This window comes from Dasypus novemcinctus, chromosome 15, assembly GCF_030445035.2.
Source record: "Dasypus novemcinctus isolate mDasNov1 chromosome 15, mDasNov1.1.hap2, whole genome shotgun sequence".
NCBI lineage: Eukaryota > Metazoa > Chordata > Mammalia > Cingulata > Dasypodidae > Dasypus > Dasypus novemcinctus.
This window is the reverse complement of record NC_080687.1, coordinates 8,095,787-8,123,007: the sequence shown is the minus strand read 5'-3', so window position 1 is coordinate 8,123,007 and position 27,221 is coordinate 8,095,787. Positions and strand designations below refer to the sequence as shown.

The 27,221-nt window shown below is 41.3% G+C and overlaps 1 protein-coding gene across 5 annotated transcripts in view; it reads left to right on the top strand.

Annotated features, from left to right (window-relative positions):
* The window catches only part of B3GLCT (beta 3-glucosyltransferase), a 147,384-nt gene that overhangs the window by 81,497 nt on the left and 38,666 nt on the right, over window positions 1–27,221 (top strand). For 3 of the 5 annotated variants that reach the window (XM_058276992.2, XM_058276988.2, XM_058276990.2), the window contains one exon: window positions 3,947–4,091. In XM_058276992.2, coding sequence (XP_058132975.1) covers window positions 3,947–4,091 — 145 coding nt within the window. Of the gene's footprint in view, window positions 1–3,946; window positions 4,092–25,163; window positions 26,501–27,221 lie in introns of those variants that run through there. The other 2 variants (XM_058276989.2, XM_058276993.2) reach the window with 2 other exon arrangements.

Genomic DNA, 27,221 nt, shown 5'->3' with positions numbered 1-27,221 from the left:
GTAATACTATTTGTTCTGGAAGAGTAAGCAAAAGTAGAAAAAAATGTCAATAAATTTCACTCATATATTTTTATCTTCCCCTCAGTTGATTTTTTCAGAGAGCAGGCCCAGCAGAAGGCCTTTGGCACCTCTCATTCTTCAGCACGCCCGTGGTCCATGCTTTGGACTGTGTTCCTTTCTTGTTTTCTTGTTTCTTAATAAAATCTTTACTCCCTTTCTTCCCCATTAAATTCCTTTATGCAACATAAGCCAAGAGCCTAGAAGCCCCGAACCCAGAGCTTTCTGTTCACAATGTCCGGCCAGTTCTTCCCTCAGTCTCCTCCATTCTTTGCCTTTCCCTCCTCTAATTCCAGCCTTTATCTCCTCAAACCAGGACTGTTGCAAATACCTGCCATTTTAACCCTCACACATACTTTCCTTTCCTGCTCTTCCTGCACAGTGCTCCAGATTTGTCTCTCAAACCTGCTTTCCTGCCCCCAAATCTCAAAAGGTCTTTCAGTGCCCAGAGGATAGAGACCCAAGCTCTTGCTCTGCCCGCTTTTGCCTCCCTCTCCATCTGAGTCTCCCCCTGCCCGCTTTCCAATGATACCACTACCCTCACCCTTCAGCCTTTGTGCTGGTGTTGACTTGGGAACCAAGGGTTAAGAATTAACCATCATGGTCCCTGAAGCAGGATATAGATGCTTTTAAAGTTAGCCAAAAGGTGACTGTCTGAAATGACTGAAACCCACTAGACTGATTTCACCCTTTGTATGTGGCCATTTCCAATTAAAAACCTGCCATTGCAGTGATTTTTCCAGGCGGCTCTTACCCTTGTGTACGGCCACTGGTGCCTGCCATTATGTTGACTGCTCGGGATGATCTTACCTTGAGTAGGCGCGTTCCACTGGAAGGGTGGCCATCCACCTTCCTCTGCTGAGATCCACATGGAAAACCTTGTACTGACCTGAGTTTCCAGTAGCTCCCTCTCCTGATACCTTGACCTCTGATAATAATTGTAACTTTGTGAATCACCCCTGGGTGGTACACACCCCCAACCGGTTTCAGCCCCTTAGTGTTTATTAATGAAAGAACCTGTGCCAACTCTACCCCAATTACTCATTAGCATCCCGATGTCATAAAATACTAGAAATTCTGCACATTGGGAGGCAGGTTAAAAAAATAAAGGCCTTCCTTTTCTCATTCTAATAGATGATAGTAACAGGAAAAAAGAAAGTATTTTTGTGTCACCTGGGGTCAAGAAGACTAAAATGGCAGCTCTGCTCGGAATAAAAATAGTGTATTTATGACATTTTCTAGATGTGGCATCAGGTAGCTCTTGGATGAGAGCGTGCATTTAAGGGGCACACATACGCCCCCTCGTCGGCCCGCGTCCGGGGTGGGTTAATGCGCTGTGGCGAGGCAGGCAGGGTGCAGGCGTGCGCCTCGCAGCGAAGGTGCGGCCGAGGCACCGTGGAGCCTGGGCTTCCCGCAAGCAAGGCGTGCGTGGCGGCTTTTCACACTTAACTTTTCTTCTTTGGATAGGTGACAAGAGCTGTTTTCCTTCTTGTGCAGTCACATTTTGTTGGACTTAACTCTTTTTCTTCTTGGTTAGTTACGTTTCACCGTGCTGTCTTACCTCCTGCACAAAGTTTCATCTTACTGTTAGTTCCTCCAGAGCGGAGAGCACGTCCTCTGATGGCTGCCTTCCCAGGGAGGGGTCAGGGGCGTGACTGGACCCGCGTGTGTATGTAATTAACGGTTTCGAATCAAGGATTGTGCTCAGTCTTTTTGTCCTTTTTCTGTTCTTATTAGACTGATGCCTAAAACTCCTCCTTCAGGAAGATCTTTGCAGAGCCAGCTTTGTGCTCATTTGGTTGATACATCAAACTCTTACTGAGTGCCTACTGTGCGCAAGACCCTATATTTAGCTTTGGGAATATATGGATAAATTTTAGGTAGCGTTGCCTTGAAGAAAGTCTTTGATTATTGAGGATGAACTTGGGAACCATGTTGGTCCTTTCAGCCCTTTCCACTTTTGGGTTGTTCATGGTAGGAGAAGGTTTATTTTCCTGGGACCAGACTGGAAATCAGTCTCTATATCAAACAGAGGGGAACACAAGCAGTGCTGGTCAGGACCAGCTTCTTTCTACCCAGATTGAACTGCAGCCTAGCCTAGTTTAGACTTCAGCCCCGCCTCTGACAGGGAGGAAGCTGGCAGGACCTGTACCAGCCTCTCCAGGTAACTGCAGGTACATTCATCTGGCACACACTGAATAATAGAAAGTCTACCAGAGCAACTGCAATCACTTTGGACCTGCACGGCATCTCCATCCCTGCAGCTCCATCTCTGCCCCAGGCAGGGGAGGAAGGAGCATGAAGCTTCATCAGTTTGTCTAGGCAACTAGAGTCTAGGCTTGCACGATGTGGATTATTATACATGGCTGTGGCAAAGGGGAAAGAAGCTTCATGGGTCCCTGGGGCAATGCGGGCCGCTTGATCCTCCACAGCTTACAGCACCAACTACATCCTCAACTCCTACTACACAATCAGCAAGGGAGAAAGCTAAGACGGCCCTAAACTGAAGAGAGAAACTGCACCCACAGTAAACACATCTAGTAAGCTAGACACCAAGACAGGAACAAAAAATTACAATCCATACCAAGAAACAGGAAGATTTGGCCCAGTTAAAGGATAAGATAAGCCTCCACATGACATAAAGGAGTTGAGACAACTAATCATAGATGTTCAAGCAAATTTCCTCAATAAATTCAATGAGATAGTTAAAGCAATTAAGGATATTAAGAAGACATTGAGGGGAAGCGGTTGAGGCTCAACTGATAGAATGTCCGCCTACCATGTGGGTTCAGGGTAGGTGGTCCAGGGTTCTATACCCAGGGCCTCCTGACCCCTGTGGTAAGCTGGCCCACATGCAGTGCTGATGCGCGCAAGGAGTGCTGTGCCACGCAGGGGTGTCCCCCGCGTAGGGGTGCCCCAAGTGCAAGGAACGCGCCCCACAAGGAGAACCACCCCGTGCGAGAAACACAAAAGTGTTGAAAAGGGCCCAAAGAGTAAAACAGAGAAGGTGACTGTACCTAGAGATCACAATAGAAAGTGGCTGCTGCCCTAAGGCCGGAGGAACAAAGAAGGTGCTTGTTTCTCAGAACGGTTAGTGCAGTGGTCAGTGCAGCATTGCGGTGGCCACAGCTGCTGTTGGATCGCCAGCCATGCATGAGAGCCGGACCCAGGAACCACACCGCCGCTGCTCTAACACCCGCCTGCCACCTGCCTCTGCCACACGTGCCGCCAGAAGCAGAGGCGCCCCCTTCTCCTGCCCCTCATTGTCAGAATGGAGGCTGGAAAATATAGTTTTGAGGTTTCTATCCTCCTGCAGGGCTGAGGAGAGCACCGAAGGACAAGAGGGGACCTGTGTCCCCCAGAAAGTACCTGAAATACTTGCCCAAATAGTGTCATAGCACTACTTAGGCAAATGTCTCTCTCTTCCTCAAAATCACCTTAAGGAAGCTTTGCAGCCTGGAATCACTCGACGGTGCATGGTTCTTTGGATTCGATTTGATATTGTCAGGCATCCACATATGTAAATGAGGTACTCAGGAGTGTTAGCAGGTTCGGTCATCATCCATGGCACTGAGAATTTTGAAATGCAAGGGCTCTTTTTATTTTCCAAATGAAATATTAGAAAAAGAAAATGGCATGGTATTATTTTGCAAGAGATTAGAAAATAAGTATGTGAAGAAATGAAACTGCCTATTAGGTAGACATCTCTTGAAAATGAAAAAAGCATTTTCCCAGGAGAGCTATTAAAGGTAAAACTCCCGCAACGTAGCATCTGTCGTCTTTCTCAGAAATGCGTCCCCTGGACCCTGCTTCTTGATTGACAGTAGCTAACGGTGTCTGAGGCGCTGCTCCAACTCCTTTCTCTGTTTCCTTCTTGACTTCCCACCAGAATGGTCTTCAGCAGAGAAGCAATCCGGAAGCTTCTCGCCAGCAAGTGTCGCTGCTACAGCAACGATGCTCCAGACGACATGGTCCTGGGAATGTGCTTTAGCGGGCTGGGCATCCCGGTGACACACAGCCCCCTCTTCCATCAGGTGAGCACACAGCCCCCTCTTCCATCAGGTGAGCACATAGCCCCCTCTTCCATCAGGTAAGCGCACAGCCCCTTCTTCCATCAGGTGAGCGCACAGCCCCCTCTCCCATCAGGTGAGCGCACAGCCCCCTCTTCCAACAAGTGAGCGCAGGGGTTTACTCCACCCTCCAGGGAGGTAGGGATTTTCTGTGCACTTTATCCTCCACGCTCCACATTCTACTTTATTCCTCTGCATCTTCTCTGAACTCACATAGGAACCGTACAGCCGGACTCCATGGGGACGGTGGCCGGAGGGAAATGGAGGGCAGAAATATCCAGAAATCTCAGTGGTAGCTGACGAGTATCTGCGTGTAGGTCCGGGGAAAAGCGGATTTTTTTTCTTTTGAGTTAAAAAGACATTTAAAAATCATTAGATACTTTCTAGATGATGTATAGGACTCACTTCGTATTGTCCAACCACCAACCCTATGTAATTCTACACTATTGACAATTTTTATACTGTCCATCTGGCTGCTTTTTCATTATCATGAGTGAGTACAAATCTATTAAATGTCAATGTAGTATCTCAATAAGCATATTTTGAGGTTTATAGAAAAGAAGAGATGAGATGATGTTTCCTGGTAGTAGTTAATGCTAATGGCTGCACTATATCACAGTTTGGAATTGGAGACTGGACTTATTCCTGCCTTATTTTTAACAGCTTTTTAAGAATCAGGTCAGTGAATGTTCTTATATTCTAAGAATAATTGCAGTTATACTTGGATTAAACATAACCATACCCCACCCATCTAATGCTCTCCTTCAAGAAATTCAAATCTTTTTGAAATTTGGAATGTACAAATGCATGTGCACATGTATTTTAAGTGTCTTCCCTTATATTGACAATATAGTTTCGATCCTTTATTTACAAACTGATAGCAAATACTTGTGTAGCAATAGAGGTAAATTAATCATGACAGAAATGGCACTCTAGAAAACAATTTAAACAAGGCCAAGCAAGTGTTTGCCTTTTCAAGAAAAGCAGAATCCGTTTCTACCTCTGTGAAGGCAGCAAGGAAGTATGAAAATAGACCTCTAGAAATAAATAATAATGTGAGAAACCTTATTCCTGGTACCAGTCAGAAGGCATTTTCCCATCTTTAAAATCTTGAGAGGGCTTATTCATTTTAAGCCTATATGTTGTGTTGTGATGACTTAGAAAAACAAGTTATTCTTTCTTTTCTTGCTCTCAGAATGTTTCACTCAAAAGGAAGTGTAATTAAAACTGTTGGTGCAGGAGGACAATCATTTATCCTGGTTCTTAGATGATAAGATAATGGGTTCTTAGGTTTTTGTAGCAGCCCTTTTCACTTAGGAAGAAACCCCCTGGCGATAAAATGATAAGAAAAAAACAAAGAAGGAAAATAACCTAGCTCTAAGCAAAAGCCCCTTGAAGATAATTTTTTTTAAAAGTTCATAGTTACTCACACTTTAAAATTCTTAGTTTGCTCACTCACATAAATGTTAAACCCTTCCAAAATTGTAAAACATATCTAAAACTTATCCTCCCAACAGAATGTGCTATATGTCTTCCAGTTTTTAAGCCTCTATTTTGGAATTTAGTGTGATTTGCACAGTGCTTTCTATTTGTAATATCATTTGTCATGTGTGAACTCTGCTACAGTGTATTTGTTCACATTCAGGAAGAGATGGAGGCAAAGAGAGAAAATTGATGATTCCTGATGAGGCTGAGATAGAATGGACATTTGGGAACAGTGTCAGATTCAAATTTGTCTGTGTCACATCCCACCTCTTTTTAAGCAAGGAAGGTTATTGTGAAATCACAGGCCTAGTACATCTCTCAGTTAAAAGCAAAGTATTCAGACCACATGGTTTTCTGTTCTTTCGAAAGTATATGTCTGGGGAGTGGGTGTAGCTCAGTGGTTGAGCACCTGCTTCCTATGTATGAGGTCCTGGGTTCAATCCCTGGTACTGATGTGGGCTATGGGTGGGAGGCTCTTTGTCTCTTCAGAGATAACCTAAACTATCTGTGACTTGTGGTTGTGGGGTGATAAAATGCTGCAGTCCTGCCCTTGGTAACCATGGCAAGGACTCCAGTCCCAGGAAACAGTTTAACAATGCAAGGTCTATAAACTTTAAGTATTCAGGGGAAATGCAAACCAAATATGCTAAAAGCTTATCTAGAATGCCTGTAGTCCATGCTAAAAGCTTACCTAAGATGTGAAAGATAGATATGCTAATTCAAACCTATTGAGAACTGAAACCAAGGGACCATTTGGCCTTTCCTCTCTGTATAAAAAGGACTCAAAAATCTTGTTCTGGGCTCGGAATTCAAACAGAAAGCTCCCGAGTCTGGCCGGCCGCCGTCAATAAACCATTTTTCCTTCTCGAAATCATTCCTGAATCCTGGCCTCTCTGTACGCACATAATTGAACCTCTCTCAAATTCTACCACAGTACCTCCTTAAAAAAAGAGTATGTGCCACTAATGAATAGGGCTATATGCAGTGGTTGGTGAATCTTCTGCACAAAATATAAATATAAAACTGGACAAAATTATCAAAATAACCATTTTAGAACTCACAAATCAACCACAGGCAGATAGTAAATTGAGAAGCATTTATTCCTGAAAACTTGCTGCAGTTTTGGGTAAGAACAACATCGTCTGAGTGCTTCTTGCCTAGAGCTCATCCTATCCTTGCTCCTGTAAACCCCTCTCCCCCTCAACCTTTCCATCTAGGTTAGAGAGAACAGTTTTACCAATATGCGGATGGCTGGGAAAATCAGCAGCTCTGCTGCTGGAATGACTGTACTTGATTTAGAAAGTGGGGGTGAAGAGCCACGGATATGTCAGCTAAAATTGGCAAATTTGAAGGAAACAGGAAAACCCTCATCTTTTCTAGCCTAAGGTAGCAGTCTCAGTTAGGGCAAGGAGTGAATCAGCCAGAAATTCAGTAAGGATGCCCTGGAGAGAGCCATAGAAGGGCTAGATAAGCTCTCCACATTTCACACAGCCCTGGGCTACTGGGAATCTGTGCTTATGCATGGGAGACTGGAGAGAGTCAAAAATGGAAGGTAAAGGCCAAGGCAGATTTACAAAGTGGCTGAAGCTCTGACTATGCTTCCCAACCCACACTTAGGGGGGAGCTTCCTGGGCTTGAGGTGTTTTGGCATTACCACTGCCCAACTTGCAGGCTGACCACTAAGCTATTTAGATACCGGGACAACTTCTAGCATTGCAGACTGAAAAAAAAAAAAAAGAAAAACTGAGTAGAGATATCAGCAGCCACACACTTTGATGAGAGATTCCACAGTTTAAGTGTATACAAGTTACTTTAAAAATTCAGAGACCTGGGGAATGTCTGAATGCTCATTTTGCCAGAGTGGGTGGTACCATTGGATAGAGACCCAAGTAGTGAGAGTGGGGGTGGACCCACATCCTGGGGAGGACTAATGCCATCAAATAGAGGGAACTGTATCTCTCGAGAGAAAGGGTGGCTCCCAGGGCATTGGGGCAGTTGAGCAAGTTAGGCCCTGAACACTGTTGCAAGTATCTCTGGATGTGGCTCCTCAGGAAACGGAGGTTGGCTGTCACTGTGGGCACCAAGGGGATGGGAAAATGGATGTTAAATGTGTGGAACCAAAGTAAATGTGGGGTAAGGGAGGAATTTCATGAGAGTACACAAGGATGGATATAAAACATGTAATATTATACCATAAACATATAGGGGACGACAGACTAATAATGTAAACCATAATGTAAAACATAGGATAACTAAAAATTTAGAAAACTGTATATCCTAAAGTATGGTCCACAGTGTAAGCACAGATGTCATCTTGTTTGAAAGCTATTGTCAAAGAGTCTCTACATCACTGTAAGTAAATATGATATGAATAAGGTATAAGAATATCGCTGTGGAAGGGAAAAGGTTTTACGGTGGATGTGTGGGAGTACTGCATATTGTATATATGAATTACTGTGGTCTATGGCTCTTGTGAAGAGAAGTTCAATAATTAGGGGGAAAAAAAAAAAAGAAAAAGATAGGATGTAGAATTTTTCCAAGTCAACACGTATTCTATATCTAACCTTTAAACCCATCGCTATATGCCATCTTACTAGTAAGGGAACCTGACAATATATTGGGCTTCAATTTTAAGGAAGTTTTGGATCACAGAGTGGTTCAACAATGGCAGTGGAGGAATACTGGTATAGGATACTATTGACAGGTGATATATGGCTGACAGGGAGCTATACAGGGCATATGTCCAGGGTGCATGGTAATGTTTGGATATACTCATAGTGGCAACAATTAAAAACTACAGCTGGGGGGGGGTACTGGGTTCCTGGCCGGGGGTGCTCTGTCGTGGTCACTAGGGGAGCAGCGGCAGTCCCCCAGGTGCAATGGTAAGGACCAGGAAGGAATGAGGGTCCAACAGTGAGAGCATGACACTAATGACTATGCTTGTGAGCCTATATACCTGAAATAAGAACAAGGCCTAGAGCAGCACTGTGCCTGGGAATTTCCTCCTGACAGCCTTCATGTTACTCAAATGTGGCCAGTCTCAAAGCCAAACTCAACATGTAAATGCAATGCCTTCCCCCCAGCGTGGGACATTACACCCGAGGATAAGCCTCCCTGGCACCGAGGGATCACTATCGAGTACCAACTGATGATGCAACTAGAAAATGACCTTGAATTGAAGGTTCAATGCGGATCTAGCAGAATATCCCTGTCTACATATAATAACATGACTTTAAAATGCTGTTTGACCTAATGTAAAGGGGAAATGGAAAAGAGAAATGAGTTTATATGGCTATGAGTCTCTAAAAAAGAGTCTGGAGGCTGTCAGAAGGATTGCCCTTATGCACAACTGAGCAGAATCCAAGAGACAGATGAAGTAGATACAACCCCAGGTATTGGTTCCTTTGAGGGCTAAAGAGACCCACGGGCTCTATGGTCATGGCAGATGGGGTTCACTGCCATGTCAGATGGCCCTTCTTTGGAGCTGGTGTTTCTGCGTGATGAAACTGAATTCAGATGGAATCTCTTTTCATTAGACTTTCATGCTACTTTACTGGAATTGTAGTTGGTGTTGGGGTTTAAGATATATTTAGGGGATTTGAATCTCTGGACTGACAATATGATAGCCAGGCCTTGAGCCTCAACAGACTTCAGCTCCTACAATCTGATTTATTGGACTCACCTCACTCAGCTAAGATGGAGTTGAAGAAGGACAACCACCACACCATGGAGCCTAGAGTGCCTACAACTGAAAGCAGGAGGATTGCATCCAGTATCCATGTGGAATCTGAGCCTCCTCTTGACATAGAGATGCCACGGACATAGCCAATCCAAGGTCCACAGAGAAAAGGTGGCATTGGAGTGGAGTGGGAAAAGTGGACATGGTGGCTGATATGGGTATGGGGAATGGCAGGAAGAGATGAGATGTGGAGGCGCCTTTGGGACTTAGAGTTGCCCTGGATGGTGCTGCAGGGGCAATCATCAGACATTGTAAATCCTCCCAGGGCCCACTGGGTGGAATGTGGGAGAGTATGGGCCATGATGTGGACCATTGACCATGAGGTGCAGAGATGCCCAGAGATGTACTTACCAAATGCAATGGATGTATCATGATGATGGGAGTGAGTGTTACTGGGGAGGGGGGGGGAGTGGTGGGGTGGGGGTGGTAGGGTTGAATGGGACCTCATATTGTTTTTTAATGTAATATTTTTACAAAATCAATTAAAAAATAAAATTAAAAAAATAAAAAAATTTAAGAAAAATTCAGAGAAAAGGAATCAGACTGGTAGATTGGTGAGTTATAATAATAGAACATCTAAAATAAATTTCCAATGAATAATTTTTAAATATGCAAAGAAACATACTTTGGGAAAAATCATCATAAAAACTGACTTAAAAAATAAAAAACAACACAACTGACTCTGATTGGGACCAAATGTTGGATGTGAAAAAGACATCAAAGCACCAATATAAGTATGGTCACAGAATTAAAGGAAAATATGACAGTGATCCAACAAATAGGGAAACTGTAGAAAAATGGAAATGATGATAAAAAAAATCCTATGATTGAAAAAGTCCAGTAAGCGAAATGAGAAATTGTCTGGATGGGTTCAACAGTAGATTTGAGATGGCAGAAAAAAGAATAATTGAAGATGAAGATGGATCAAAAATAAAATTTCTAATCCAAAGAATAGAAAAAAGACTGAAGAAAAATGAACAAAGTCTCAGAGACATGTAGTAAAATCAACTTGCATTCATTGGGAGTCCCAGAAAGAGCGGGAAGAGAAAATGGGACAAAATTTTTTTTTAAGAAATACGGGTGAAACATCCTAAATGTGATGGAAAACATTAATCTACAGATTCAAGAAGCTCAACAAAGAGCTTCTAGAATAGAATAATTGTGAAAAAAATCACACCTAGACATTTTATAGTCAAACTGTCAAAAGACAAAGGCAAAATAAAATCTTAAAAAGCAACAAGAAAAAAAAAGCAACAAGAAAATTAATCATAATGAAAAAGGGAACAAAAATATGATTTTAAGGTGATTTATCATTAGAAATAATGAAGGCCAGGAAACAGAAAGAAGAAACAAACTTGTCAACCAGAATTTCTTCTGTGTGGCAAAAAGACATTCCAGATGAAAAAAAAAAATTTACTGATAGGTCTACCCTATAAGAAAAAACTAAAGGAAAAACACTTTGGGCTGAAATGACATGATCCCAGGTAAGTTGAATATGTAGGAAGAATGAAGAGCATTGGGAAAGTTAATATATGGGTAAAAAGATTGTGTGTCCGTGTGTGTGTGTCTTATCTCTTCTAATTTCTTTAACAAACAAGGCTGTTTAAAGCAGCAATTATAACCCTATATTGTTGGGTTTATAACATGGATACATGCAAATATGTATGCCAATAATAGCATAAAGACGGGGGAAGGAAATGGAAATTTACTGTGGCAAAATTGTTGGAGTTAAATCAGATTAACCTGATAAATTAAAGATATATATTGTTATCTGTGGAGCAAACACTATGAAAATAATTTTTAAAATATAGCTAAAGATCAACAGTAGGATGAACAAGTTCAATAAATGATGAAATGTATACTAAAGTATTTTAACAAAAAAGGCAGTAAAGGAGGAATGGAGGAACTAAAAACACATGAGTCATAGAAAACAAATAGCAAAATGACTGATGCAAATCCAACTATATAAGTAATTGCATTAAACATGAAGGGACTAAACATTCCAGTTAAAGTCAGCAATTGTCAGACTGGATTAAAAGCAATATATGATTATATACTGTTTGTAAGAGTCACACTTTAGATTCATACACACAAATAGGTTGAATGTAAAAGGATGAGAAAAGATATACTATGCAAAAAGTTAATCATAAGAGAACTGTAATGGTTATATTAACTTTTTTTTTGCAATAGACTTTAAGAACAGAAATATTACTATAGAGAAAGAGGGCGATTTAATCATTCTAAAACATGAGTACATCAAGAAAATATAGCAATTTAAAATTGCCTATGTACCTAATAACAGATCTTCAAAATATAAGAAGCATAAACAGACAGAATTGAAAGGAGAAATAGACAGTTTATCAGTAATAGTTGAGATTTCAGTACTAACCTCAGAATGTAGAAACTAGAGAGAAAATCAATAGTTATACAAGATTGTACAGTCCTTTTAACTAATTCAGCTAAATGATATATATAGAACACTCAATGATATATATTGAACACTCTACCCAACAATAGCAGAATACAGATTCTTTCAAGTGTATACACAGCGTTCTCTGGGATAAACCATATGTTTGTTATAAATCTCTTTAAGTTGTAAAGGATTGAAAACATACAAAGTATGTCTTCTCACCACAATGGAATGAAATTACAAATGAACAATGGAAATAAATTTGGACATTCCCCAAATATTTGAAAGTTAAACAGTACACTTTTGAATAACCCATGCATTATAAACAAGAAAAACTCACAAGAGAAATGAGAAAATCTTTTGAATAAAAAAAAAAAACCCCAACATATCAAAATTTTGTGGTAGCTACACAGTGCTTAGAGGGAAGTTTATGGTTTTAAACCTGTACTAGAAGGGGAGAAAAATACTGCGTCAATAATCTGAGCTTCTAAGTTGAGACACAAAACAGTCGCATGAAATCAAACCTGAACTTAGAACAAAAAAGAAGTAAGAAAGATCAAAGGAGAAATAATGAAATAGAAAACAGATAAACATTAGTTAAATCAGTGAAACCAAAAGTTAGTTCTTTTGGAAAGATCAACTTAGTTGATAAATCTTTAGGTAGGCTGACCAAGGGAAAAAACAGAGAAGACATGAACAACCAACATCAGGAATGAAAGAGGATACATCTTTCAGATCCCACAGAAATTATACCACTATATTAGAAAATTCACACTCATTAGTACAGTTTTTAACCTATGCCCATTAAAGAAATTGAATTAGAGGAGAGGGAATACTTGCCAGCTCATTTTATGAGGTCATTATAAATGACAAGTTAAAGATACAAATTGTTATCCCTAGAGCAACCACTAAGAAAATAACTAAAAGATATATACATAGCTTAAAAATTAAGGAAATTTAAATGGTACTGAACATAGATGCAAAGTTCCTTAACAGAATGTTAGCAAACTGATTCCAGCAACATATAAAAAAGGATTATAAACCATTACCAAGTAGAGTTTATCCCAGGAATACAAAGTTGATTTAACATCAATCAATTATTTTAATATACCGTATTCTGAGAATAAAGGACAAAAACCATATGATCATCTCAATAGACACATTAAAAGCATCTGACAAAATCCAACACCCCTTCATGTTAAAAAACAAAACAAGGAGAACCAGCAAGATGCAAGTGGAGTAAGGAGCCCCTAGAGGCAGCTCCTGCTACAGGGCAGTTAGTAAACACCCAGAGCTATCTGGGGCTAACTGAAGCACCTGTTTGGGGGCTCCAGGAGACCAGAAGAGCATCCTTCAACATCCTTGAAGGAATGAAAGGAGGAGACTGCCCATCTGCAGAGAAGATTTGTAAGTAGAGCACTCTACACCATGGAGGCCAGTGCCCATCCTCAACTGGAGGCACAAACTGCCTCAGGAGCTGTTCCGTGGCTGGAACTGAAAGTTCCACTTCCCAAAAAACGGGAGGAAGAGACGGTTGGGCACCAACTTCAGCTACTAATTAGTAAATTCGGTGGGCTAAAGTATAATCCTAAGAACAGCTAAAGTTTGAGCCTGTCCAAGTCAGAAAGAGGCTAATAGCTGCCATCTTAACTTCGTGCCTGGCACGAGGAGAAGTGGGACAGACTGAAAATCACAGTGCTTCTTTTTATACAGGTTGGATTGCAGCTCTGGCCTCGGCACCAGCCTCACCTCCGGCAGGGAGGAAGGTGGGGGCACCTGCACCAGCCTCTCTAGGAAATTGCTAGCCAAGCCACAGAGGCCAGTGATCATCCTACTTTGGTAGCATGAGTGCCCCAGAAGCTATTCTGTGGCTGGAACTTGAAGCTCCATTTCCCAAAAACAGGGCAGGAAGAGAGAGTTGGCTACCAATTTCAACTACTGATTGCTGAATTTGGCTGTCTAAAGTATAACCCTAAGAACAGCTGAAGTGTGAACCTGTCCATGTCAGAAAGAGGTCAGTAGCCACCATTTTGACTCTGCCCCCAGCTGAAGGGAAACCTGGCTGACCAAAAATCACAGCAACGGTAGGAACTGGATTCTGTCACCCAGATCGGCCTGCAGCCCTAGCCTAGGCTTCAGCCCACCTCTGGCAGGGAGGAGGCTGGCGGACTCTGCACAAGCCTATCCAGGTAACTGCAGGTACCTTCGGCTGGCACACACTGAATAATCAAAAGTCTGCCAGGTCAACCGTGGTCCTCTTAGATCTGCACTACATAGATTGCTGCCCACACTGGGAGCTCCATCCCCGCTCAGGCAGGGGAGAAAGGGGCCTGAAGCTTCATCAGTCTCTCTGGGCAACTATAGCCTAGGCCTGCATGACTTGGATTATTCCACACAGCTGTGACTCTGTCCCTACCCCTGTAAAGGAGAAAGTTGGGAAAAGCTTCATCAGTCCCTGGGGTAATGAGGGTAGCTTGAGCCTCCACAGCTTATAGCACCAACTATATCCTTGGTTTCTACCACACAATCAGCAAAGGAAGCCCTAAAGTACAGAGAAAGACTTCACCAAGAATAAATACTCTAGTAAGCCAGATGCCAAGACACCAACCAAAAATTATAATCCACACCAAGAAACAGGAAGATATGGCTCAGTTAAAGGAACAAGATAAGCCTCCAGATGACATAAAGGAGTTGAAACAATTCATAGATGTTCAAACAAATCTCCTTAATAAATTCAATGAGATGGCTAAAGAGATTAAGGGTATTAAGAAGGTATTGGATGAGCACAAAGAATTTGACAGCATACATAGAAAAGTGGCAGATCTTATGGGAATGAAAGGTACAATAAATGAAATTTTAAAAACATTGGAATCATATAATAGCCGATTTGAGGAGGCAGAAGAAAGGATTGGTGAGCTTGAAGAAATGACCTCTGAAAGTGAACATACAAAAGAACAGATGAAGAAAAGAATGGAAAAAATTGAACAAGTTCTCAGAGAACTAAATGACAGCAAAAGACATGCAAACATACATGTCATGGGTGTCCCAGAAGGAGAAGAGAAGGGAAAAGGGGCAAAAGGAATATTTGAAGAAATAATGGTAGAAAATTTTCCAACCCTATTAAAGGACATAGATATCCATGTCCAAGAAGCACAACATACTCCCATCTGAAAAAATCCAAATAGACCAATCCCGAGACACATACTAATCAGAATGTCAAATGCCAAAGACGAGAGAATTCTGAGAACAGCAAGGGAAAAGCGATGTATAACATATAAGGGATACCCAATAAAATTAAGTGCTGATTTCTCACCAGAGACCATGGAGGCAAGAAGACAATAGTCTGATATATTTAAGATACTACAAATGAAAAACTTCCAGTCAAGAATCTTACATCTAGCAAGATCATCTTTCAAAAATGAGGGCAAGTTTAGAATATTCACAGGTAAACAGAAACTGAGAGAATTTCTAACCAAGAGACCAGATTTTCAGGAAATAGTAAAGGGTGTTCTAGAGGCTGGAAAGAAAAGATAAGAGAGTCCTGAAAGAGAGTCTGGAAATGAAGATTACATCAATAAAAGTAACTAAGAGTGTCAAAAGAGTGGTGAAAATGAAATATGACAGATAAAACCCAACTAGGAATAAACTTAACCAATGATGTAAAGCACTTGTGTTCATAAAACTACAACTCAGTGTTAAATCAAAAAAGGCCTAAATAATTGGAAGAACATTCCATGCTCATGGATCTGAATACTAAATACTATTAAAGTGTCAGTTCTACTCAAATTGATATACAGATTTAATGCAATCCTAATAAAAATTCCACCAGTATTTTTTTTTTATTGAAAACATGATTATCAAATTTATTTGGAAAGGTAAGTGGTCCTGAGTAGCCAGAAACATCTTAAAAAGGAAAACCAAATTCTCATCTCCAGACTTTAAATCGTATTACCTAGCTACAGTAGTAAAAACAGCATGGTGGCATAAAGACAGTCACATGGACCAATGGAACCAAATTGATGGTTCAGAAACAGACCCTCACATGTATGGTCAAGTGATTTTTGACTAGCTTGTCAAACCCACACAGCTCAGGCAGAGCAGTCCATTCAACAAATGGTGCTGAAAGAATTGGATATCCATAACTGAAAGAAGGAAAGAAGACCCCTATCTCACACCTTATCCAAAAGTTAACTCAAAATGGATCAAAAACCTAAAAATAAAAGCAAGAATCATAAAACTTCCAGAAGAAATTGTAGGAAAATAGCTTCAAGTCCTGGTGGTAGGTGGTGGGTTCTTAAAGGAGATAAGAGAACTGAGATGGACTACTGATGTTTAATGTATGTAGAAGTTTTAATTTGCCTTCCTGTAAAAGTGTGGAAATGTATAGAGTGGATGGTAACTCATACTAACAGCTAGTTTATAAATGGGGATGTGGCTGAAAATGGTAGTCTAGGTATGTAAATGCCAACTGACAGAATGTTAGAGAATTATCTAGGAACTGAATAGCACAGTAAATCAAGAGGTGGATGAGAATTGTGGTTGATGGTACAGTTGCAAGAGTGTCCTTTTTAGCTAGAGCAAATTTACATCACTATTGCAGGGTGATGGGAATGTGGAAAAGCAAGGAAAAAATAAAACTGGAGTGACCTATGGATTGTGTTAAGCAGTAATAATATAATATTCTTGCATCTATGCCAAAGATGTACTGTGTTGGTAATGGGGCAGTATGGACAATGTGTGCCAAATGTACACTATGGATGTGGTAACAATCAGATGATACTATATTATTTGTAACCAGTGTTCCACCACAGTGTGGTGTGTTGATAGAGGGGTGTTGTTTGGGAATTCTGCACATATTCATGATTGTTTTATAAGTTTACAACTTCTGTAATAAAAAATATGCTTAAAAATAATAAGAGTGGTTTGGGCAGGAAATACAGCAATTATAAGATAAGGACTATAACTATTAGTAAGATTTTGACAATTTTCTTTCATAATTTGTAACAAATGTCTCATAAGAATGCAAGGTGTTGGTGGAGGGTTGATGTATGGGACCCCTGTGTGATGTTATGTGTGTTTGCTTTGTAAGTTCACAACTTTTACTATATACTTATTGTTTATGTATGTTCATATATAAATGATATAAAGATAATAGTAGGATGGGTTGGGGGAAAATACTTTGGTTAGTAGTAATATTGTGACAATGCATTTTAATCATTAGTTAAAAATGTTTAGCAGCAGTGCAAGGTATTGGTGGTAGGGTGAGGTACAAGAGTCCTGCCTGCCTGATGGTATATATGTTTATTTTGTAAGTTCAGAACTATTACTATACCCTTATCATTTGTGTGTGTTTATGTGTGAGTAATATACTTCAGTAAATTAAAAACAAAAACAAAAAACAAAAACTCTGAAAAATCTAGGTTGAAGTTTTCTTTGTTCAACCTGATAAAGAAAATCTATAGAAAAGCATGATTGGGAACAAGACAGGCATTTATGGTCTTACCACTTTTATTCAACATTGTTGAGATATTGTAACCAGTGTAATATAAGTCAAGGAAAAGAAATTTAATGATACAGATCAGAAAGGAGAAAGTAAAATTGTCTTTATTCACAGACTACCTGATCTAGTATGTAGAAAATCCTAGGAATTCTACCAGAAGAAGCACTGTTAAAAGTAATAAATGAATTTAGCATAATCTCAGGAAACAAAATTAAAAAATAATTGTATTGGGCTCTCACTGCCTAAAGGAGTCTGTACCAGATCTCAGTGCATATTTCCATCCTTTTCTCCCATTTCTCAGCAAGCTCTGTTCTTTCCCCCATTTCCCAATAAGTTTATTTTACTGGCCTAACTAAAAAAAAAAAAATTATATTGTTTTAGCAATAAGAAATCTAAAAATGACATGGAGGTTCTCATTCAAGTAACATCCAAAGTAATAAATTACTTAGTAATAAATTTAACAGAAGAAGTTATATTATACACTGAAGCTACAAACCCTGCTGAGAGAAATTAAGGATCAAAATAAATGGAGAGTTATATACCATATTCATGGATTAGCGGGCTCCACATTGCTATGATGGTAACATTTCCTGTTGGGTTTTTTTAATGTTCATCTTTATTGTCTCCTGAAAATATACGTATGTTGTTCTGGGGTCAAAGATAAGTTTCTAAAATTTAAAATCTCACAGTAGACAATAAACATGTCTGCCCTATTTGACCTACTTAATCCTTATTCCCATGGTGACATGATGAGAATCAGCTTACTTGTCCAGAATTAATGGCCAGACAGCCCATAGGCAAAGGAAAAGGGAAAATGATTTTCTTTGTTTTCATCCTGAAAGAGTCTCCTTCTTTTTTAGTTCTTCATATGCAAATAAAATATCTCCAGGGACCTCATTCCTCCTTGAAACTTAAACAAAACTAAGGGTAAGAGAGTTCCTGTCTTCCTGGCCTCTCCAGGCTTGACCTAGGGATCTAGGCTAGAGCTATAATCATTTGACCCTCTAAGTGGTAACAAGTTTTACTATCATTTCAGATCAGAGCTATTCACTGGACAAATAATTACATATTAATTCTTATGGATGTGAAGACGTTTCTAGGATGCAAAGACCTTTTGACAGGAACACCAAGATATCAGGGAAATTTTATTCCCCAGAGTCCCCAAATTGATAAATAGATTCAGTGCCCTATAAAAATCATGGCATGCTCCTTTCCAGAAATGGATAGGCTGATCTAAAAATTGATATGGAAATGTAAAAGAGTAGAGTAGCCCAATCAATTTTTTAAAAGATCAAAGTTGGAGGATTTATACTACCAGATTTCAAAACTTACTATAGGAGAGAGGATTTGGCTCAAGCAATTGAGCACCGGCTTCCCACATGGGAGTTCCGGGGTTTGGTTCCCAGTGCCTCCTAAAAACAAACAACAAACAAATGCAATAGCCAACTCAGGGGAGCCGGTGTGCCTCAGTGTTTGAGCGCCAGCTTCCCACATACGAGGTCCCAGGTTCAATCCCTGGTGCCAGTACCTCAAAAACAAACAAACAAAAAACTTGCTATATAAATTTACAATAATCAAGACAGTGAAATTGGTGTGAGAGTTGCCATATATAGCAGTGGAACAGAATAGGGATTTTAGAAATAAACTGTCCCATGTATGATACACTGATTTTCAACCAAGGTGCCAAGGCAATTCAGTAGAAAAGTGGACCGAATGGTGCTGGAATAATTACATTTCCGCATACAAAATCTGAAAACAAAAATTAATGCAAAATGATGAGTCATAGTCCAAAACATAAAAGCTAAATCTATAAACTTCTGGAAGAAAACATAGAAGGAATTCTTTGTGACATTGGTTTAGGCAAAGATTTCTTACAGCATCAAAAAGCATGATCTCTAAGGAAATATATATATATATATATATTTTTTTTTTTTGAATTTCACAAAAGTAAAAAACATTTACTCTTCAGCATATAGTATTAAAAGATAGCATGAAGAAAATGAAAAACAAATCACTGACGGGGAGAAAATATTTGAAAATCATGTTAAAGGACTTGTGTCCAGAAGTATAACAAGAAAACAAATATTTCATTTTAAAATGGACAAAGGGTTTCAATAGATGTTTCCCCAAAGAAGATATTTTAATGGCTAATGAGCACGTGAAAAGATGCCCTCAACATTATTTGTCATTTGGGAAATGTAAACTAAAATCACAATGAGGTAGCAGAACATACTCGCTAGATTGGCTATGATTTTTAAAATTGACCATACCGGGTATTTTAGTTTCCTAAGTTGCTGAAGCAAATCTAAAGAAATGGTTTGGCTTGAACAATGGCATTGTATAAGCTTGCAGTTTGAGGTGGGAAGAAGTCCAAATCAAAATGTTATCTTTGCTTTCTCTCTGGAGACTGTGGCTTTTGCAATTGGCTGCCAGTGACCCTTAGTCCTTAGCTTGTCACATGGCAAGGCACATGGTAGCACCTCCTGGTCTCTCCCTTCTCTTTGGGATTCTGTTGCAGCTTCTTGCTGCCTGTGGCTTTCTCTCTCTGACTGGATTGCATTCTCTATAAAGGACCCAGGAATAGGATTAAGATCCATCCTGCTTGAGGTGGGCTACATCTTAACTGAAGTAGCCTCGTCAAAAGTTCCTACTTGCAATGGGACCACACCCACAGAAATGGATCAGATGTAGGAACAGCTCTAAACCACCACAGCAAGTTTTGGTGATGATGTGGAAAGCCCAGAGCCTTCATGCATTCAATGTTAGTGGGAATATAAAATACCGCCATTTTGGAAAACATTTTGGTGGTTCTTAAGAATTTAAATATACGTGTGGTAGGCAGTTTGGGGCATAGATCCCAAAGACTCACCCACTGGTGTTCAAGCCCTTGTGTAATTCCTTCCCCTTGCATGTGGGCAGACCCTAATGGTTTGCTTCTAACCCATAGACTATGGCAGAGGTGATGGGCTGTGTCTCCTATAATTAGGTTACAGAGGATTATGTCTTGCATCTTCCTAGCAGACTCTCCCCTTTGCCTTCTCAGCTTGCGTGCTTTGATGAAGCACGTGGCCATGTGGGCAAGGAACTAAGGGTGGCCTCTAGTCAGAGCCAGCAAGGAAGCAAGGCATCAGTAGCCCATGGGGGGAAGCGGTGGTGGCCCAAGCAATTGAGCTACCCTTTACCATATGGAGGACCCGGTTTCAATCCCCAGGACCTCCTGGTAAAAAAAGAAAAGGCGTTCCAGACTGGCACAGAGAGGCACAGGCCTCTGTAGGGTGCTGCAACCCACCAAAAAAGACGACAACATAACCAGATAGAAAAAACAATTTAATAAAAGAAAGGAAGAACAGCCCATGGGCAACTGAAGTCTGCCGGTGACCACTGAGCCAGCTGGAAGCTGACACTTGGGTTGGGCTTTGTGAGAGACTCTGAAGGAGAGTCTTGACCTGCAGCCCAGACTCTTGACCGACAGCGGCTGTGAGATAACAAATCTGTGTTGCTTTTGTTGCTGGGTTTGGGGGTAACATGTTATGCAGCAGTAAGTTAACTAATACACTTCACCATATGCCCCTAGGTGTCTACCCAAAAGAAGTGAAAATATACACCTGCACAAAGACTTGGTATGCAACATTATTCATAATAGCCCCATGTGGAAGCAAGTGCCCATCACTGGTGATTGGGTGAGCAGAGTGTGGTCTGTGCATACAAAACAACGTTACTTGGCAATAAAAGGAACAAACCACTATATAGCACAGCTGTGTGATAAATCTCAATAACATTATGCCCAGTGACGGAAGCCAGGCATGATTCATATGCTATGACTCCACTCATGAAATTTCTAGAAAAGTCACCATTCTAGAGACGAAGTGGATCAGTGGTTGCCTCGGGTGGCTGGTGGGAGCAGGGATTCCCTGCAAATGGGTACTGGAACATTTTGGGATGAGTGTCATTTTTAAAACCTCCAAACCTCCATGCAGCTGTGAAAAATATGGTATGTGCCTGAGGGGGACAGTTTCCACATCCTTTTGGTGCTCTCTTCGCTGTGCTGTCATCTTTAGAGGTAATGTTTTCCTTCTGCCAAGCATACATACTTCTCGCGCGGCTTAGGCCACCTCTGCTCTTCACAGCCGCCCACTGTGCTCATACATCTGCTTCTCAAGGTCTCCTTCCTCTCCCCAGGCCTGGCCTGTTTGAAATTTTCTTTTGACATTTCGGACCCATAGATGTGATTCTTAGACCCTTTATAGATCTCTTGGCATTACAGTTCCCTCTTTGGATGTAGTTCACTTTTCCAGCTTTGTCTTGTTCTTTTCCACGACCTCGTTTATTAAAAACAGCTAGCATGTTCGAATGCTCTCCGCGCCAGTTCTTCACAGGCACGTGTGGTCTCCGAGAGGCAGGCACTCGGGGGAGTCTACAGTTATTGGGGAAGATGTTTATGGATGTATTCTTTCCTCTTTGATGCATTTAAATGTGAAAGACAAGCCAGGATTTATTTCCATTGGTTTTATTTCTTTCTTCTGGGACCATTGTGGGATAATCTGAGAACAGAGTTGCGAGTATGTTTTACCTTGTTTTTTCCCCCTGCCAGTTAATGCTCAGAAGGTCTTGCAAATAAACATCACATGATATCTGAATTCCCTCAGCTAACAGTCAGACCCTTCCCCATTCAGTTGGACAATATCCCAGTATATTTTTTATCTCTGTCTCTCAGTCTTTCCCTTTAAAATTCCCTTCTTAGGCTTTTTTTTCCCTATGTTATTTTTTTTTTTTTTTGCTAAAGTTAATAGATCACAAGGAATGTTACATTAAAAAACATAAAAAAACAAAAAACATAAGAGGTTCCCATATAACCCACTCCCCACCCCCCACCTCATCATTTTTGTAAATTGTATTTTTTGAAGATAAAACATTACAAAAAAGTGTTATATTGAAAAATATAAGAGGTTTCCATATATCCCCCACCCCACTCCTCCCACACCAACAACCTCACCCATCATTGCGGCACACTCATTGCACTTGGTGAACACATTTTGGGGCACTGCTGCACTACACAGATAATAGTTTACCCTCTAGTTCACACTCTTCCCCAGGACATTTAGTGAGTTATGGCAGGTCCAGCATCTGACCCTGCAATGTCATTTAGGACAACTCAAAGTCCCATAAATGCCCCCACATCACATCTCTTCCCTCAGCAACTACCGCTGCCACTTTCTCCACCTCGATGCTAAAATTTCTTCTATTACTCATCACAATAGTTTTATAGTAGAATATCAGTAAGTCCACTCTAATCCATATTTTATTCCTCCATTCTGTGGACCCTGGGATGGTGATGTCCACTCCACCTCTATATCAAAGGGGGCTTAGATTCCACATGGATGATGGAAGCAATTCTTCTGCTTGCAGTTGTAGGCATTCTTTATTTATTATTTTAAAGATTTATTTATTTTGTATTTATTTCTCTCCCTTCCTCCCCTCACCCCCCGCCCCAGTTGTCTGCTCGCTGTGTCCATTCACTGTGTGTTCTTTTTTGTGTGTGTGTCTGCTTCTATTCTTGTCAGTGACACGGGAATCTATGTCTCTATTTGTTGCATCATCTTGCTGTGTTGCTGTGTCAGCTTTCCATGTGTGCGGTACCATTCCTGGACAGGCCGGACTTCCTTTTGCACTGGGCGGCTCTCCTTACGGGGCGCACTCCTTGCGTGTGGGGCTCCCCTACATGGGGGACACCCCTGCACGGCACGGCACTCCTTGCGTGCATCAGCACTGCACATGGGCCAGCTGCACACGGGTCATGAAGGTCCTGGGTTTGAACCATGGACCTCTCATATGGTAGGCAGATGCCCTATCCATTGGGCCAAGTCCACTTCCCAGTTGTAGGCACTCGTGATTCCCTAGTGTGGTGGTTGACCATCTTCACCTCCCTGTTAGCTGACCTGGGTAAGGTCAATGAACCAGAGAGTAAGAGTCATCATTCTGCTGAGCTCAGGGCCCAGCTGGCACATGGGCAGTCCAGAGATTCAAGTCTTTTGAGTATGCACCATCCCTTGCGCCAACCACAGGTTCAGTAAAAGTGACAGAAGAAGCACGTGTAGAAAAGTCACATCCGAGTCCAGCTCCATCACACTCAGGAGCACAAATTCCGAAGTAGCAGGACCGCAGAAAAAGCCAAAGTAGTTACAACCCTAGGTACTGGTTCTCCTGAAGGCTACGGAGATCCACAGGGTATGTGGTCACGGCAGGTGGATTTGGAGTGCTGTGCCATGGCAGAGGACCCTACTTTGGAATTTGTGCTCCTTCTGAGGCTTTTAACCCCATGAGCACTTGGAGTTCTTATGACTACGAAATGGTCGTTGTTAACGTCTCCCTCTACGTCACTGTGGAGGTTTCCTCACAGATATTATTGCTTGTACACCCCTCTGAGCAGTGCATTTGAGCCTCCACTGGATAAACCTCCCGAAGGGGCTCGGGTGCTCAAGGTGCACCAAGGCTGCCGCACCCGGCGTGAAGGCTGAGAGGAGCCGGCCAAACTCCGGCAAAGCACTCTGGGAGGACCTGGGACGCTGCTCTCCATCCCTGGCCGGCATTTGCCAGGTCATGCCAGCTCAGGGAAGTTAAAATTTCTGTGTCTCTGGTTTCCACCTCTGTAAAATGAGGACACATCACACAGCTCTGTCTCACAGGTTGTTTTAAGGATGGAATGAGATCCAGTTTAATGACACCATTCGGTAAGCCATGTAAGAGGATTTAAGTGTTCGTATAAAAACTTTAAGCAGCACTTAATCAACGTTAACCTGAGGACTTATTTTTAAAATGTGTTATATGCAGTTTTGTCCTTTTTTTTTTTTTTTTTTTACAGAACACTATTTTAGCATTGACAGCCAGTGGGTCACTATGTAAAACAGATGGACCTAGTAAGTAAGGGGAGACTGAGTGATGATAGAGGTTTCCCTTACAGCAAGCACATCAGTATCTGGTTTCAGTTTCCTCTATACCCTATAGGTTATTTCTTCAATGTCTTCATTCTAGACTATATCTAATTCTGCTTTTATTTTGGTTTTTAAGTTCTGGAGGATTTTGAAGTGATGATTTTGCAAAAACCTTTTAGGGCCTTTTGTGGACTGTTTTGAGTTTCTCACAATTCCCATTCACACTTCTGGAACCAGAGTAGATAATTAGGTAGGAAAACAGTGAGAGTAACTTTGCTCTTCTCCAGGCCCTACTTTGAAAGCTATTCGCTAATTTACCCACAGAGTGGTGGACCGCAAAGGGGACCCCAGGAGCTCCTTGCCCAGTCCCAAACATAGCCCATGTGTGGCCAGGCTTTCTTTAGAGGGCCGTGGGAAGTAATAGCTTTTCTGCCTTTTTGGTGTAAGTCATAATAGTTACGTGACTTACCAAGGAAAACTTCCCTTTTCCATATTTATTGTGGTGGTTGAGGAATCTCCTAGAGGCAAGACTATGGAACATAGAAGCAAAAAGAGATGCGTTTGAAGTGATGCATTTGGGGAATTAAAGTAGTTGGCAAGAGAAGTGAATGTAGCCCAAGTGGTTGAGCACCTGCTTCCCATATATGAAGTCTCCAGTTTTGATCGCCGGTACCTCCTAAAATAACAAACAAAAAACCCAACACATTGGGCAGTGGACTTAGCTCTGTGTTTGAGAACCTGCTTCCCATGTATAAGGTCCTGGGTTCAACCCTCAGTACCTCTTTAAAAAAAAATAGTGATTGGCAGTACAAAGGCAAAGAGCCTGGAGTTAGAGGGAAGAGAGTAGAAACTATTTCCCTTGCATTTGGTTCCTCATAACCGATACCAGATATTGAAGCATCACACATTCAGGTGCTATTCTGAAGCCAAGACGCCAACCAGAGAGCATAATGACCTGCTCTTCTTCTTGCAGGCACGGCCAGTGGACTATCCTCAGGATTTCCTTTCTCACCAAGTTCCCATATCCTTCCACAAACACTGGAACATTGATCCGGTGAAGGTGTATCTCACGTGGCTGGCACCCAGCGAGAAAGACCAAAGCAGGCAGGAGACACGACAAGGCTCTAAGGAAGAGCTGTAGAGCATGGCAGCCCTGGGAGCAAAGCTGGGAGAGGCCGTGGAAGCGGAGGCTGGCGTCTTCCTGCTTGGCTGTGCATAGACTACTTAAGTGTGCCACGCGGCATCGGACACTTCCTGGGTTTACGTCAATGATGGATCATGTTTTTTGAGAGGGGAAGGAGAAATTTTTTTTTTCTGAGAAAAATCACTTGCTTTTGAATTATGCAGTTGTTGTAATGAACAAAGATGATTCTGTATTTTTCAAGCTGTGGTACAGCAGCTTTCTTACTGACATGGAAAATAAATGGTACATAAATTCCTCTCCTGTCCACTCTGTTCATTATAACAAAGTTTCAGCTGGGCATGAGAGGGGGGCGACTTGACTCTGTCATCCTTACGTACATACAAAGAAGAGAGAAAGTCTTGTGACGTGCGTAGTGCTGACGGTATGAACTTTTAAACCCTGTTATTGATGGTGAAGATTATTTCCTGGGAACTCAGTGGGAGCAATGATGTAGTAAGGATCATTCATAAGTGTCTTCAGCTCCTGGATAGGAAATCTTCCATTATCTGTCTCTGTGGTCATCAGGTTTTTGCTTTTCTTTTGCTGTTCGTGCCAGTTGGTGTCTCTTAAAAAGAGAAAGAGGGATCTTCTGCTGGAATTTTCTGTTTCTTTAGAAGTTCATCTGTGTTCTGTTCCTCCCCGAAGCTTTATCTTTATGGCCTACTTGTAACAAGAAAGTGTATGGAAGCTGCCAGAAAATAGCGTCCTCGATATTTATAGCCAACGTTGGGGTGCGTTATTCAAGTCAGTGAGCTCTACGTAAGTCTCAGGAAGTGAGGCATGTTTGTGACTGACGTTTTCCTCTAACGGGTTTCCCTAACGGGTAAACAGCGAGTTGATCTGGCAATTGCCCTGGCTTCTTAAAGAACGAAATATGAATATGGCATTTTGAAACAGCTCTAACCTTCATATCATATCTTTAATATATAGTAATTTAATTCATCTGGTATACATGTGTAAAAAAATTCTTTTTTAATGTTTTTAATTATATAATTCAGTTTTATAGAAGTATTTGCATAAAATTTCATTTTAATATGTCTTAATCTAATTTTGGTGTAGTAAAATACTTTCCTCTTTTTTTCTGTTTGTTTCCCTCTTTTTATAAAAATAAAAAATACCTTTCATCAGCTTTGCTTGTAATGCTTTAAAACCAAGCAGGGGTTGTACGCGCAGACTGCCACAGTCCCCGTGTGTGTTCTAGCCATATGCTTTCCTTCTAGATTAGATGTAACTCATTTCCAAAAGATTGCAATAGTATTTTCCAGTTTTCAGAAGTGGCGGGTACCAGTTTCAGGATAACTGAATGCATCAGATTCATTTTGTGTCTGGATTTTGTGGCCCGTCCAGATGATGGCTCAGGGACCATCGCGGTGGTGGCGGCGCCTCGGTGGTTGGCACAGCCCCTCAAGTTGCTGCTAGTGGCATCAGCATTGTTGCCATGGCAGCTGGGATTTGTCGTCAGAGCTATCGTCCTGGTCACCTTCGTGTCACCTGTCATGGCAACCCCTGGAGAACCCTGGCCCCTGAGCCAGTGGGGAAGAGTCTTCAGTTATTTCTACTCTTGCTTCCTAATTGTCACCACTCAGAGAATGGCATGTTCATTGGACAGGATCGTGCCTGGTGTCTGTAAAAGAAGATCTCATGTGAACCTTCTGTGTCCTGACCAGTGCCACCTCCTGATGCTGGAGCACCACATCTGGTCCTTTTAGGTGTTTTGTTCATTATGTCTACTTTTTGGAGTGATGTAAGCCTAACAATATGAATCTTCCTGCCTATGTTTCTGATTTCTCAAATGTTGTATTCATTAGTTCAGCCTAGAGTGGGCATGAAGGAGAAGTGTTGGGAAAA